The sequence below is a fragment of the Notechis scutatus genome, chromosome 4 (assembly GCF_049901735.1).
Source record: "Notechis scutatus isolate UNSWTSFEM ecotype Mainland chromosome 4, rNotScu1.2, whole genome shotgun sequence".
NCBI lineage: Eukaryota > Metazoa > Chordata > Lepidosauria > Squamata > Elapidae > Notechis > Notechis scutatus.
The window spans coordinates 112,081,344-112,093,353 of NC_142012.1; the positions used below are offsets into that span (position 1 = coordinate 112,081,344).

Consider the following 12,010-nt stretch of genomic DNA (forward strand, 5'->3'; position numbering starts at 1 on the left):
ACACATCTCAATACTATTCCAAAATAGCAAGTTACAAGCTGACATATCTTAACAAGCCACCATAACATTTCAATTCCAGATTTGACTGTATTAAAATATGCTGTATGGAGTCACACGAATAGCCTGTGTAAGGTCACTCTTTATAAGATTTCAAGAATAGTATGTCAAATAAAGTCAAGACAACAGGCATACGTCTTCTTGTAGTTCAGATTAACTGAGTAACCAATAAGCCAACTGTAGTATAGAAGCGGAGATGTTAGACAGACTGTAGAGACCCAAGAACAAGTCCACCTTAAGTCATGTGAGCTCACTGGTGACTTTGGGCTTCCCAATGAATCTCATAGAGTTGCAATTGTGGAGGAAAAAATCCTCTCTTTCTAGCCTGTTGCCTTTAGTACTATACCAAACTGGCTGTTGAATAAGATCAAAGAAATGGATGCAGTATGAAGGAGAGAAGAGGGGTATTTGAAAAGAGGATAACAGCAGAGTCTGATAGTCAGAATGAGCAGAGGTAAGGTTTTCTATAAATCGGGGCTTAAGGAACTACCAGTTTTCCTTTTCCTTTTCCCTTTCCTTTCCTTTTCTTTCTCACTGCCTCTTGTTTGAGGAATGAAGAAGAAACAGGTCAATATCCAGTAAATTGCTCAATCGGGATTTTCTGGAAAAGTGGGTGAAGACAATGTAGTACCAAAGTAGTGCCTTTTAACCCTACTCATACCCTGTCAGAAAGGAAAGAAAACTACTACAAGATATGACTAGGTTAAGTAGTTAGTAAGGTTACTTCTCTAGAAAAAAATGAAGCCTTCAAATATGCACACCTACAGATACACATACATAGATGCACATTTACTTGGAATACCATGTCATTCTAAGAATTTGCTAGAGAAAATGAAATTAAATATTTGTAAAACATTCAAATTCATTTTATAGCATTTCTATCAAATACAGTTGGCTTTTTTAATTAAAAAAACAAGAAAATCTTTATCATGTTATAAAAATAACCATGAAGATGACAATGACAGCCTAAATACATTAGGGAGACATAAGCAGAAAGTAATTTTTAAAAATAACTTTGTGATCAAAGTTACCACACTAATTTGAAAGATGATTGAATAATGTTATAACTGCATTATTTATCATGAATACTTACACTTATCAAGACGTGGCCGTGGGTTGTATCTATAACCAACCTGACTCCAGAAAACAGGCACAGAGCCTCTTGTCTGAACAAAAGATAGGGTGTGATTATGAACATGGATCAACTGTTCAGTCTCTACATAATTTGCTACATTCCCATTTTTATCCACTCCTCTTCGTTTGTAACGCATCCCTAGGGGGAAAAAAAGCAAGGAATTTTAGAATTGAGATTGGACTTACATGTTAATAGCTCATACAACATTTGTTCACTTAGCAGCCTAGGTACTTAATATTGCATTTACAAAAGTCTTTCATAACATCCCTCATCAAAGTCTCCCAAATAATATTAGCATTTAGGAGATAATATAGCTGAAAAAACTACAGATCCAATTTGATCATGGGATTCAAACAGCTTCCATGTGACAAAAGGCTTAGAATATCTTGGACTCTTTATCTTGATAAAAATGTCAAAGGGTGGATTGTAATAGAAGTATGGAAAATATGGATAAAGAGAAATTTAGTACTTATCTTTCTTTTATAGGACAAAGCTGATTTACAGATGTAGTACAGGAAAAAATGACTTCAATACATACACTGTACATAATTAAGTGGTGAAATTCATTGTAACATAGCCAAGCATATAATATCCTTAGCATGAACAATCCCTTCATTTTACTGTCATCCTACAAAGCAAGGAAATAAGTCCTGCTTTCTGAATATATGGGTTGGAGGGACATTGTCTGAAAGAAGTATTGTCCAATTTTTCAAATGCTTCTTATGGCCTTAAGTGAGTATTTTAATTTCTGTACAGAAATGCAAATCCTATTTAAGTACTTGTTTCCATAAAAATAATCACTAAAGCTTTTTGGTCTCTAGATTACACTGAACAAACTTACCTGCTCTGTGGCGGCTCCTCCGTGAGATAAGTGCCACAAGAAAACTTGGATGAATGTAATCTACACAAACAGGCTCCTGAGATGGTGTTTCAGGGCTGCTTTTCTCCTCATCTGATGTTTCACTGTAATTAACTACAAGTTCTTCAATTTGCACAAATCCCTGAATGACTGGGATAATCCAAAAGTCCACTTCAGATTGCTGCAGGACATTAAAAATATATACATGCAATTTATAGAACCCCAAAATTAAAGAAATGAAAATAGCTGCAGCAGTAGTATACAAGTTCTTATTTTAAAATTTGCATTTGTTAAATTAATAAATATCTGACTATAGATTACAATAAAATAGCTAAGCATTTTTTTCTCTCTGTAATTTAATTTATTTATTTAATTTATATGCCACCCATCTTATTGTTGCAGCGAATCTGGGCAGTTTCATTTATTACTATATTTAATATATTAAGAAATTCTATTGCATAATAATAATTTTACTACATAGCTAAATTTAAAATAACAATTAAAAATTAAGAAAACAAATTTAATAGACAATTCAAAATAAATCAGGGATACTTGGACTGTTGACCATTTGAAGTTTACCAATATGAGTTAATAAAATGAAATGGAAAATGCCGAGCAACTGCTTAGTGGGAATTATAAGGGATTATAAAACAGGGTCATAAAAAGGAGTTATTTGGAAGTTTCTCTTCCTCTAAAGAAACGGGTCATAAACAGGGGGGTTTTGGAGTGTCAGAATTTCAGCCAGCTTTGCGGAGGAATTCTGGGAGGCCAGTCTTAAAGGCCAAGACACACCTGACTAAATGATAATGAATTTTCAATATCCCTTTTCCAACCAAGGTTGTACAACAAATGATGGCAACAGAGAGACAGAATGAAACTAAATACTTTTTCAACAGATTATCTTTCAAGGAAACATGTTGCTTTTATCGCACCTAACAGCTACGTTTGATACCATAAACCAGTGATCCCCAACCTTTTTCGCCGCGGCCGGTATCCCCAACCTTTTTATGGCGCGGCCCGGTACCGCATTAGCTGGCGCCGCCATCTTTTTGATGAAAAAGTGCTTCCGGTGACCTCACTGGAAGCACTTTTTCATCAAAAAGATGGCGGCGCCAGCGCTTTCGATGAGCTTTTGCAGAAATGGCTTTCACCGGAAAAGCTCACTGGAACGCTGGCGCCGCCATCTTTTTGATGAAAAAGTGCTCCGGTGAGCTTTCTACCCGAAAAGCTCACCGGAAGCACTTTTTCATCAAAAAGATGGCGGCGCCAGCAAGCAGCCCGGTAGGACTTGTTCCACGGACCGGGACCGGTCGCGGACCGGTGGTTGGGGACCCCTGCCATACACTGTTATTTTACAAAGGATTTGGCTAGTACAGGATAGCTAGAACTGAATCACTCAAAAGATGCTGCATACAGTTTTATAAATTATATTTTGGATGGACTGTGGAAACATTTTTGTTCTGCATGATTCTACTACACAAAGTAATTTAAAGTGTTATCAACTTTGTTTTTTTAATCTATTTTTTCCTGCTTGAGGTGAATGATGCTTTTCAGTTTCCTTTAAAATATTAATTGCAGGCCACCTTTGGGGTATTATCTAGGCCAAAGGGCCACTAAGAAATATTTTTCCAGCAGCAGATAAATCCTTCTGAATTGGGTCAGTATCTGCAGTGACTCTCAGATTCATTATTTACCTCCTAGGAAAGGCTCTTTCAAGAAACTCATAACAAGTAGCCAATCTAGGTATCATAACTTCATGGATGGTGACAAACCCAAGAAAAAAAAAACATAGACCAACTCTTCAGATTTGTTTAAAATTTAATAATTTTTACAAAAAAATATATCAAACGCTTCTGACCACGACCAAACTGGGTTCTGGCCAAAAAATTCACAAAATTTTTGAATCTAATCACAAACACATACTTGGGTGGCGATCAAACACGACCCGACCCAGAAATTCCTGAAGACGAAACGTTAGTAGAGGAAGAAATTGCCAAAAGATATGGAACGAATTATGCTCATGACCAGAGGTTCTACTGTACTGTGTTTCATGATAAAAACTATATGACTGTTGGATTCTTTATTTCTATACGCTTATATATCTGGATGAGATTCCCAACGCTTTTCTTCAGTGTCTTATGTGTATTCAAAACTTAGACACTTCAATTTCTCTATTTTATGCTTTATTGCATTTTTTTTTTTTTGCTCAAACTTTGGCCAATATAATTCTACTTGAAAACTTGTATGCCATTGAGTCATTGTTTCAAAGATATTTCCTCACTTAAGCCGAGAAACACAATGAACATGGGTGGGCAAAAAAAAAAAACAGTGGGAACAAGAGCAACCTCCAATTTCCTGCCAGCCTTGTGGAAAGCTAGGAGGAAACATCAGAAATCATGTATCTTAAGAAAACTGGAATTATGGAGGAATGTATGATATCACAGGTGAAAAGTCATTGAAACTCAGTAACAATTCCACCTGCTACTTAAATGGAAGCACTATCAGAAACCTAAATCTTTGTGTTAAAGAAAATTAGGCTAAGTTACATGAAACATTAATGAGCTCTTTAGACTAAATGGTATCAAGAAAACAGCACTATCTGATTAATTCATTGAAATTCTCAAGGAACCATAAGTATATGGAATATTACTTACTCCAAGGTTTATTAGATCTTCAATCATGTGCTTATTCCAAAAGAATCTATCATCAACCTGAAACATATAAAAGTAAACCTTTTATATCCAAATATTACAGAAAACTGTAAAATATTGAAAACTACAGAAAATTTATATTAATCAAAACAGTCCAGGAACAAGAACTTCATTTGTGAAAGGTAAGGAAACACTCATGTTTCTTCCCTTAAAATATATCCACATTTGTATCTATGGATGATCATTCAAGAGACATATTACCTTTTTCCAGAGGGGCAAGTTAGTCTTCTCACATGCACTTTGTCTTTGTACAGAGTTTGTTAAATCATAAGTCAAACTATAATAAAAAGAATCGGCATCCATAAACATTTTGAACAGTTCTTCCAACAGACGTCTCTCCAGTCTTTCTTTCTCTTTGCTTTCTTTAACCTACAAAAGGGCAGAATGTTCTATTTCAGTATAGTGAGTTAGTCAGAGGTCTCCAACCTTGGCAACTTTAAGACTTGTGGACTTCAACTCCCAGAATTCTGGGAGTTGAAGTCCACAAGTCTTAAAGTTGCCAAGGTTGGAGACCTCTGAATACTTGTCACTAACCTAAACATGATTTTTCATAACGTACCATCAACCATTTGCTTTTGTTTAAATAAAAGAAATATAAATCTTTCATAGGTCTTTTCAAACAAATACAGTGAGGATTACAACATTGTAGATACGTTTTCCACATAAAATATTCTGTTGTTATTATATTCTACAAGGCTGAGAATCACACTTGAAGTAAAGTTATCTACCAAATTTATGACCAAGAATAGTATGAAGAAACATCTAGAGTTACAGGAGGAAAGACCACATGCTGCACAGAATCTTCATTAGATATAGGATTGTACTAGTTCTACATATTACATAATGTAACTCAAACATATTCCAACAGTGTCCTAAATATTAAAAAATGTAAAAGGTACTATTTTTATTTAATGAAAGAAAGAGGACATCTCTTATTTTTTTTTTAAAAAAAACGTTCTGCTCACAATGAGCTTTAAATCCTGTATACACAACTTTAAAAGACAGTATCTCTAGTTACTTTCTACAAATATCCATTCATAAATAAACTACTTCAAAAGTTGCCAATTGTAAATATAGTTAATTTCTTCTCCTGAACCACAAAATCTATTGCTTCAAAATACAGCAATTAATAATTAATCGATGTCTTCATAAGTGAAGACATGATCCATTAAGTCCACTCGTGAGGTTGATATTTAATTATTTACTTATTTGTTAAATTTACGTCTTGCTATGGGACTACTCTGGACAGCTTACAACAATAAAATGAAAAAAAGAATAAAAAATGTCAACATAGCAAAGGAATAAAACAGTAAACAACGGAAGTACAAAGTACAAATTAAAAAGATGGGCAGGGGAGAGCAGGAAGTGCAGGGGAGAGGTGGGGTCAGGTCTTCAGGCCCTTGCAGAAAAATAGGAGGGTGAGGGCAAACCTCCTGGAAGGCAGAATGTTCCAGAAAGCCGGCACTATAGCAGAGATCCCATTCTCTTGGAGTTTCTTGACCAACAGGCTCGTCTTAGAAGGACAAGATGGTTCATCAAGTAATCTGGACCTATGCTATGTAGGGTTCATAACCAACATCTTGAACTGCACCCAGAAGCAAACTGGCAGCTCACGAAACAGTGGTGCAACTTGGGTCACTCTATTGGCCACAAAAACTTAATTGTGCTGCCGCACTTTGTACCAATTGAAGCTTCTGAATGCATTTCAAGGGAAGTCCCCTTTAATGTAAGATGTATGCTATATTGCATTAAAAACATTTTCTGCATCAGCATTACTGAAAAGAATTCAGAGCAACTATAGCTTATAAATTTCTGTTGATAAATGTATTTATGGAAGAACTATAATATTGGAGGCAATGCAACTTTGATTTAAATCCATTTGTTTCAAAATAACATTTTAGTCTACATTCTTATATGCTCTATAGACCATGGCTATTAATGCGGTTTCATATGTAATATTTTTTGATCTGCATATCAAAGCATTTGTATCATGATGTTTTTTTTTTCTCCAATACTCAGACACTTTGATTTTGTTGTATGCTTTAATAGGGAATATGTTAAATGAAAATTGATGTTACTAATAATCTACTGTGCAGTAATAGTTACAGTATTTGATTTTTACCCTTTCCCTCACTGCGTTTTCAATATTTCTTTTGGTTCCACATCAGCAGCAGAGGATCAGAATCTTTTATTGCACAAGGGCCTCCAGATAATTGTAGGATGTCCTTTATTGCCCTTGCTATTCATCATCTACAAACTAGTATCCTGAAATTCTGTACATATTTTTTTCAGAACAAGGATGTTCAATGTATGAAACACTAGTTGGTAGACAAAATTAGTGCAGAATCAGACTAATTGTCATTTGAAAAATAAAGTACTAAATATTATCACACTCGGTACTACACTATATTCCAGTTCCTAAACACAATCAGGAGGGAATTATTTTTTTAATTTCTTTTTCATGTGGACTGACCTCCCTCAAGTTAAAAAAAAAACAGAGAATCACTCTGACAGCAAATACCATGTACAGCTAATTAAAAACACAAACAAAATATAGCCACTTATGAAAAAAGCATGATTGAGTTGTGAACCTGGAAATTAGTAGGATAAAACAATATAAAACCTATGGCAATTAAAGAAGATAAATTTAATCTGTATCTTAAAATACAGAGAAGGGAAACCATACTGACCAGCATGAATGATCATATGAATATCAGCATACAATTGTATCCAGATACAAGAAGATAAAAATATGACTATAGAAAACCAAATAGAACGCTGAAAAATCTGAGATTTGACTATGAAGGAGAGGAGGAAACAAAACATTTGTTGCAAAGTTCAACAGTAACATAGGGGAGTCAATCACAAACTGAAAAAGGCAAATGAATCCAAGGCTTTGCAACTGATAAAAACAATAAATTATTTAAAGTGTTCCTAGGGATTCTTTCATGGGGCAAACAGATGCAGGCAGACAGGGGATATTTGGAGGAGAACTTTAGAAGCAGTATTGAACATATTGATTGAAATGGTGATAACATTTCCAAATACTAATATGAAATATATCCTTAGAGCTATTCAATTGTCCAGTTAGAACAGCAGTGTCAAACACGCAGCGTCACAGCAGCATCACATGACATATTGAGACTTTTTCCCCCTTTGGACGGGGCCAGGGCCAGTGCATTTGGTCCCTGCAAGCTGTAAGTTTGACATCCCTGAGTTAGAAATTATCAGAAATAGAGAAGAGTTTAAACTCACATGAAATACTAGTGTACACAAAATTCCAAGTGAGAACAGTAAGCACATATATTTGGGGACCCAAGGAGAGAGAAAGAACATGGTAAAGGCTTTATTAGAACTGAATCTAACAAATAGGGATGGAACCAGTCAAATCATATAAAGGCATAAAGGGCTTCCAGTAGTAAAGTTGGTCAACTGTATCTCAGCAGGGTGAAAATAGGAGATAAACAATTGATCTGGCAGATAAAGTAAAGTGCTTTTGATTATGCTTGTGGGAATTTTAGCAAAGTTCAGACATATAACAGGAAAAACGCTAGCAGAAATAAACAGTGGAAGACAAGGTGAAAAGGGCAATTTAATCCAGAAATATCTCCAAAATAAGTGAAATAGAAATATGCTTAAATACTTATGACTATATTTATCAACTTGTTGGAGGAAAAGTACAAAATTAAATAAATGGGTGAGTAGTGTTTATAGTGTCTACTATCAAAAATTCTTTAAAATCCAATAAATAATTCTCACCTTCTTTTTATTAGAAGAGGAAACATTTGTTTTTATCTGAGTGAAGGTTCTCAGCAGAAATTTAGAATCATCTGGAGACTGTGTAATTTTCTCTGTTTTATATATTCCAAAATGATGTTTTTTACAGGGCTGAAAAGCAATACATTTTGTTTAAAAATGCTTAATGAATTTAGTTATATAAAATATGAATTCATCAATATTCTTCTAAGAACATTAAATAAAAGCATGATATCAAATACATTTTTAAAATATTTGTTTATTAAATATATACTACTGCCTTTCCTATTCTGTATACTTACAATAAAACAATGATAACAATAGCAAAAAAAAAAAAAACCTGGAAAAGTTGTATAGAATTCATTCTAGCTATCACTGAAGAATTATCTAGTATGTATCTGCTAAAAGTTAGAAAGTTCCACATTTTAAAAAGCTTTTTCTACCCCATCTGTATAAACTTGAGAAAGGTCATTGTCAAAGATTTAATTAACAAGTCAATTGGACCAATATTTTTTGGCAAACTAATTGCCATTTGTATATCTAATCACAGCAGACACATCTCATTAAAAAGATAACTCATACAATGCAAACGACTATGGACAAGAAACAAGATATAAATGCAGTAAATAAACGATAAATAAAAGATAGCATTTAAGAGATGAAAATGAAGAATTACTCCAAATGTTTGATAAGAAATGTTTACATCCACTTACTATCCAGTTATCCTTTGGGTCAAATAATAGCAAGTGCAATAGCACTTAGATTTATATACCGCTTCACAGTGCTTTACAGCCTTCTCTAAAAAGTTTAAAGAGTCCACATATTGCCCCCAACAATTTGGATCCTCATTTTACCAACCTCGGAAGGATGGTAGGCTGGAGTCAACCTTGATGTTAATGATCACATGATAAATGTTTATCTAAAAATTGTTATTCTGCATGGCTGCCTGATTTGATCATGGTAACTTTCATTTCCACTTAAAATATCATTCCAATCAGGATAAGTTGGTTGGAGCACTCCTTTTATGAATTGTTGGGATTCCATCTTACCTCCAAGTCCAGATCCTGAGGTTCTGCTTCAGAAAGTGGTATTGCAACTATTTTCGTAATTTTACATACATCATGATCTCCTGGAAGCTTGCCAACAACTACTTTTTGGCGAATTAGAAGCAACCACCAAGGCAAATCTGTAAAGAAATACAAATCTATTAGTTTGGAAAGAGAAGTTTCAATTATAATTTTAACCAGGTGAATAGCAACCTTTAAATTTATATATTCTCTTCATCAGGCTGACAAAATTACAGCCTAACACTCTTCACAATATGGAATTAAGGTTACAGAATCCCAGAGCTGGGAAAACTATATTATTTTCTTTCACTAGAACAAACCAGTATCTGTCCCTTCCTAAGACAGATAGGATTTTTGGTATTTTTCTAATAATGAACATGGTGGTTAAACAAAATAATAATAAATTTTATTTGGAGAAAGAATACACTACCATAGCCAAAGAACAGGCTTTAAAAAGAAGTTTACATTTTTCAGTTTTAATTTAAGTTCATCCTAATTATTCTTCTTGTGCCCTGACACTTGCCTAACCATCCTAACACTGCATATACAATCTGGTTTACAATGCTTTTAAATAACTTATTAATCAGGTTAATATATTAGACTGTGAATCCTATAGGGCATGTTGCTCATTGGGGAGCTTTGGACCAGTCATTGTTAACCCAGGCTATGATAAAATGAGGAGACACACCATATGTAGCACTGATTTGAGCTCCCAAAATAAATGGGATTTAAATCCAACAAATAGCAATGTATTCAACAGGTAGGGGGATTTTTTTTAATTGAAATGTAAAACAAGAGTTATTGCATAATCTCCAAGCCGCAACATACACTCTCAGGAGAGCCACATCTGACTAACATTATCTATAGCCATTTTGCCATATCTGTTATTGCTGATTCCAGTTAGTTTTAGTTTATGGTCTGCATCTTAATCACTGCTACTCACCTTGAATATTCCACTGAATCAAAGGACACAATAATGACAATATGTATTGTGATTATTTTTGCAGAATAAGGCAGAATGTTTTCAGTCCTTATGAAGACTACATAACATTCAATGACAATGCATGCCAGTGAGCATTAAACTTGTTCTGAAGATTTAAAATTAAATATTTCCAGTTTCCTTTTTTTTAAATACTTTAAAAGGGAGTGATACTGTAGCATACTATCATTGTAACAAAGCCCAAAACCAGAATAGATGTAATTACAACTTCATTCATAGAACAGTAAAATACAACTGTAACCTAAAGGATAATTTTTATGCTAATATTAGTTTGTCTTGGTCAGCATCAATAGTGGCCTTAGTAGCTGAAGGAGAACTAACGCATCTGTTTGTTTCAAATGAGTTAAATAAGATTTAAAAAATCTCAAATAGAGTATATCCATAGTTACAGCTATACAACTCCACTTTAGAGATGTTCTAACAGAAAAAGGGAAAAAAATCTGTAGGAAGAATAATTCCCCCTTGCCCTTTAAGCTTCTTATAGTCTGTGACAAGTTGTTTCAAAAAAAAAATTGGAAAATGGCACAGGGGCTGAACAGGGAATTGGTAAAAATAATTCCATCACATCTTTCAAAAGAAAGCAACTTAATCTCAGGGTCTTTCCTCAGATGAAAATCCATCCACAAAAGGAATAGACTCCCCAGGTGTTTATGTCTTTACAAATGTTTTATGACATCATAATCTATCAGCCAGCCTACATGTTCTCAAATTTCCTGTTGGGATTGGCAGAAGAATATTTTTTGCAGTTCCTGTGAGGTGAAGAAAATGCAATCATGCAAACAGATTTCCACTTATGTAACCTTGTTTCATAACTAATTTCAGTTGAAGAAAAGATGAGGTGTTTCTATACATGTTTTCATTTCTCATAGTGGTTTGTGTGTGAGTAAAGAGAATGATTGTTATATTTGGTGAGAGGAAGAAAGATCAATGACTTTTATCATTTCATTTTTACAGGCAATATTTTGATGAATAAATATCCATTCCATTTTGTTGTTGTTGTGGCACTTTGGAGTAGGGTTTCAGGTCAGGTGTGTGTGTGCATGTGTGTGTGTGTGTGTGTGTGTGTGTGTGTGTGTGTGTGTGTACACCCACATGGTCATACACAGCTATGCAGAAATTTATTGGAAATGTAAGATATTCAAGATTGTTTTTCATTTGGAGACAGAAAACCAGATTTATACATAGGTATTTCAAAAGATTTTCTGTCTTTTTTTTAATTATTTACTTGCCTATTTTGAGAAGTCCATGTTAAATTAAGTATCTTTTTCTTGAGGATAAAGAAAATACCCAATTTTCTATTGGGCGAGTATGCTTATCTGATTAAAAATATATTGCAAAGCAGAAGCAATATTTTTTTAAAAATAGGTCAGTGTACAAATAAAAGAAAGATTCAGCTTGAGTGGCACAAGTTACATTAAACCAAGT

The 12,010-nt window shown here is 34.1% G+C and overlaps 1 protein-coding gene across 1 annotated transcript in view; it reads right to left on the reverse strand.

Annotated features, from left to right (window-relative positions):
• Window positions 1-12,010, reverse strand: part of INPP5F (inositol polyphosphate-5-phosphatase F) — a 44,263-nt gene that overhangs the window by 13,670 nt on the left and 18,583 nt on the right. The window contains exons 3-8 of the mRNA XM_026669702.2: window positions 9,568-9,704; window positions 8,522-8,650; window positions 4,964-5,131; window positions 4,706-4,762; window positions 2,034-2,232; window positions 1,151-1,330 (exon numbers count right to left, since the gene is read on the reverse strand). Of these exons, the coding sequence (XP_026525487.1) occupies window positions 1,151-1,330; window positions 2,034-2,232; window positions 4,706-4,762; window positions 4,964-5,131; window positions 8,522-8,650; window positions 9,568-9,704 (870 nt within the window). The remainder of the gene's footprint in view (window positions 1-1,150; window positions 1,331-2,033; window positions 2,233-4,705; window positions 4,763-4,963; window positions 5,132-8,521; window positions 8,651-9,567; window positions 9,705-12,010) is intronic.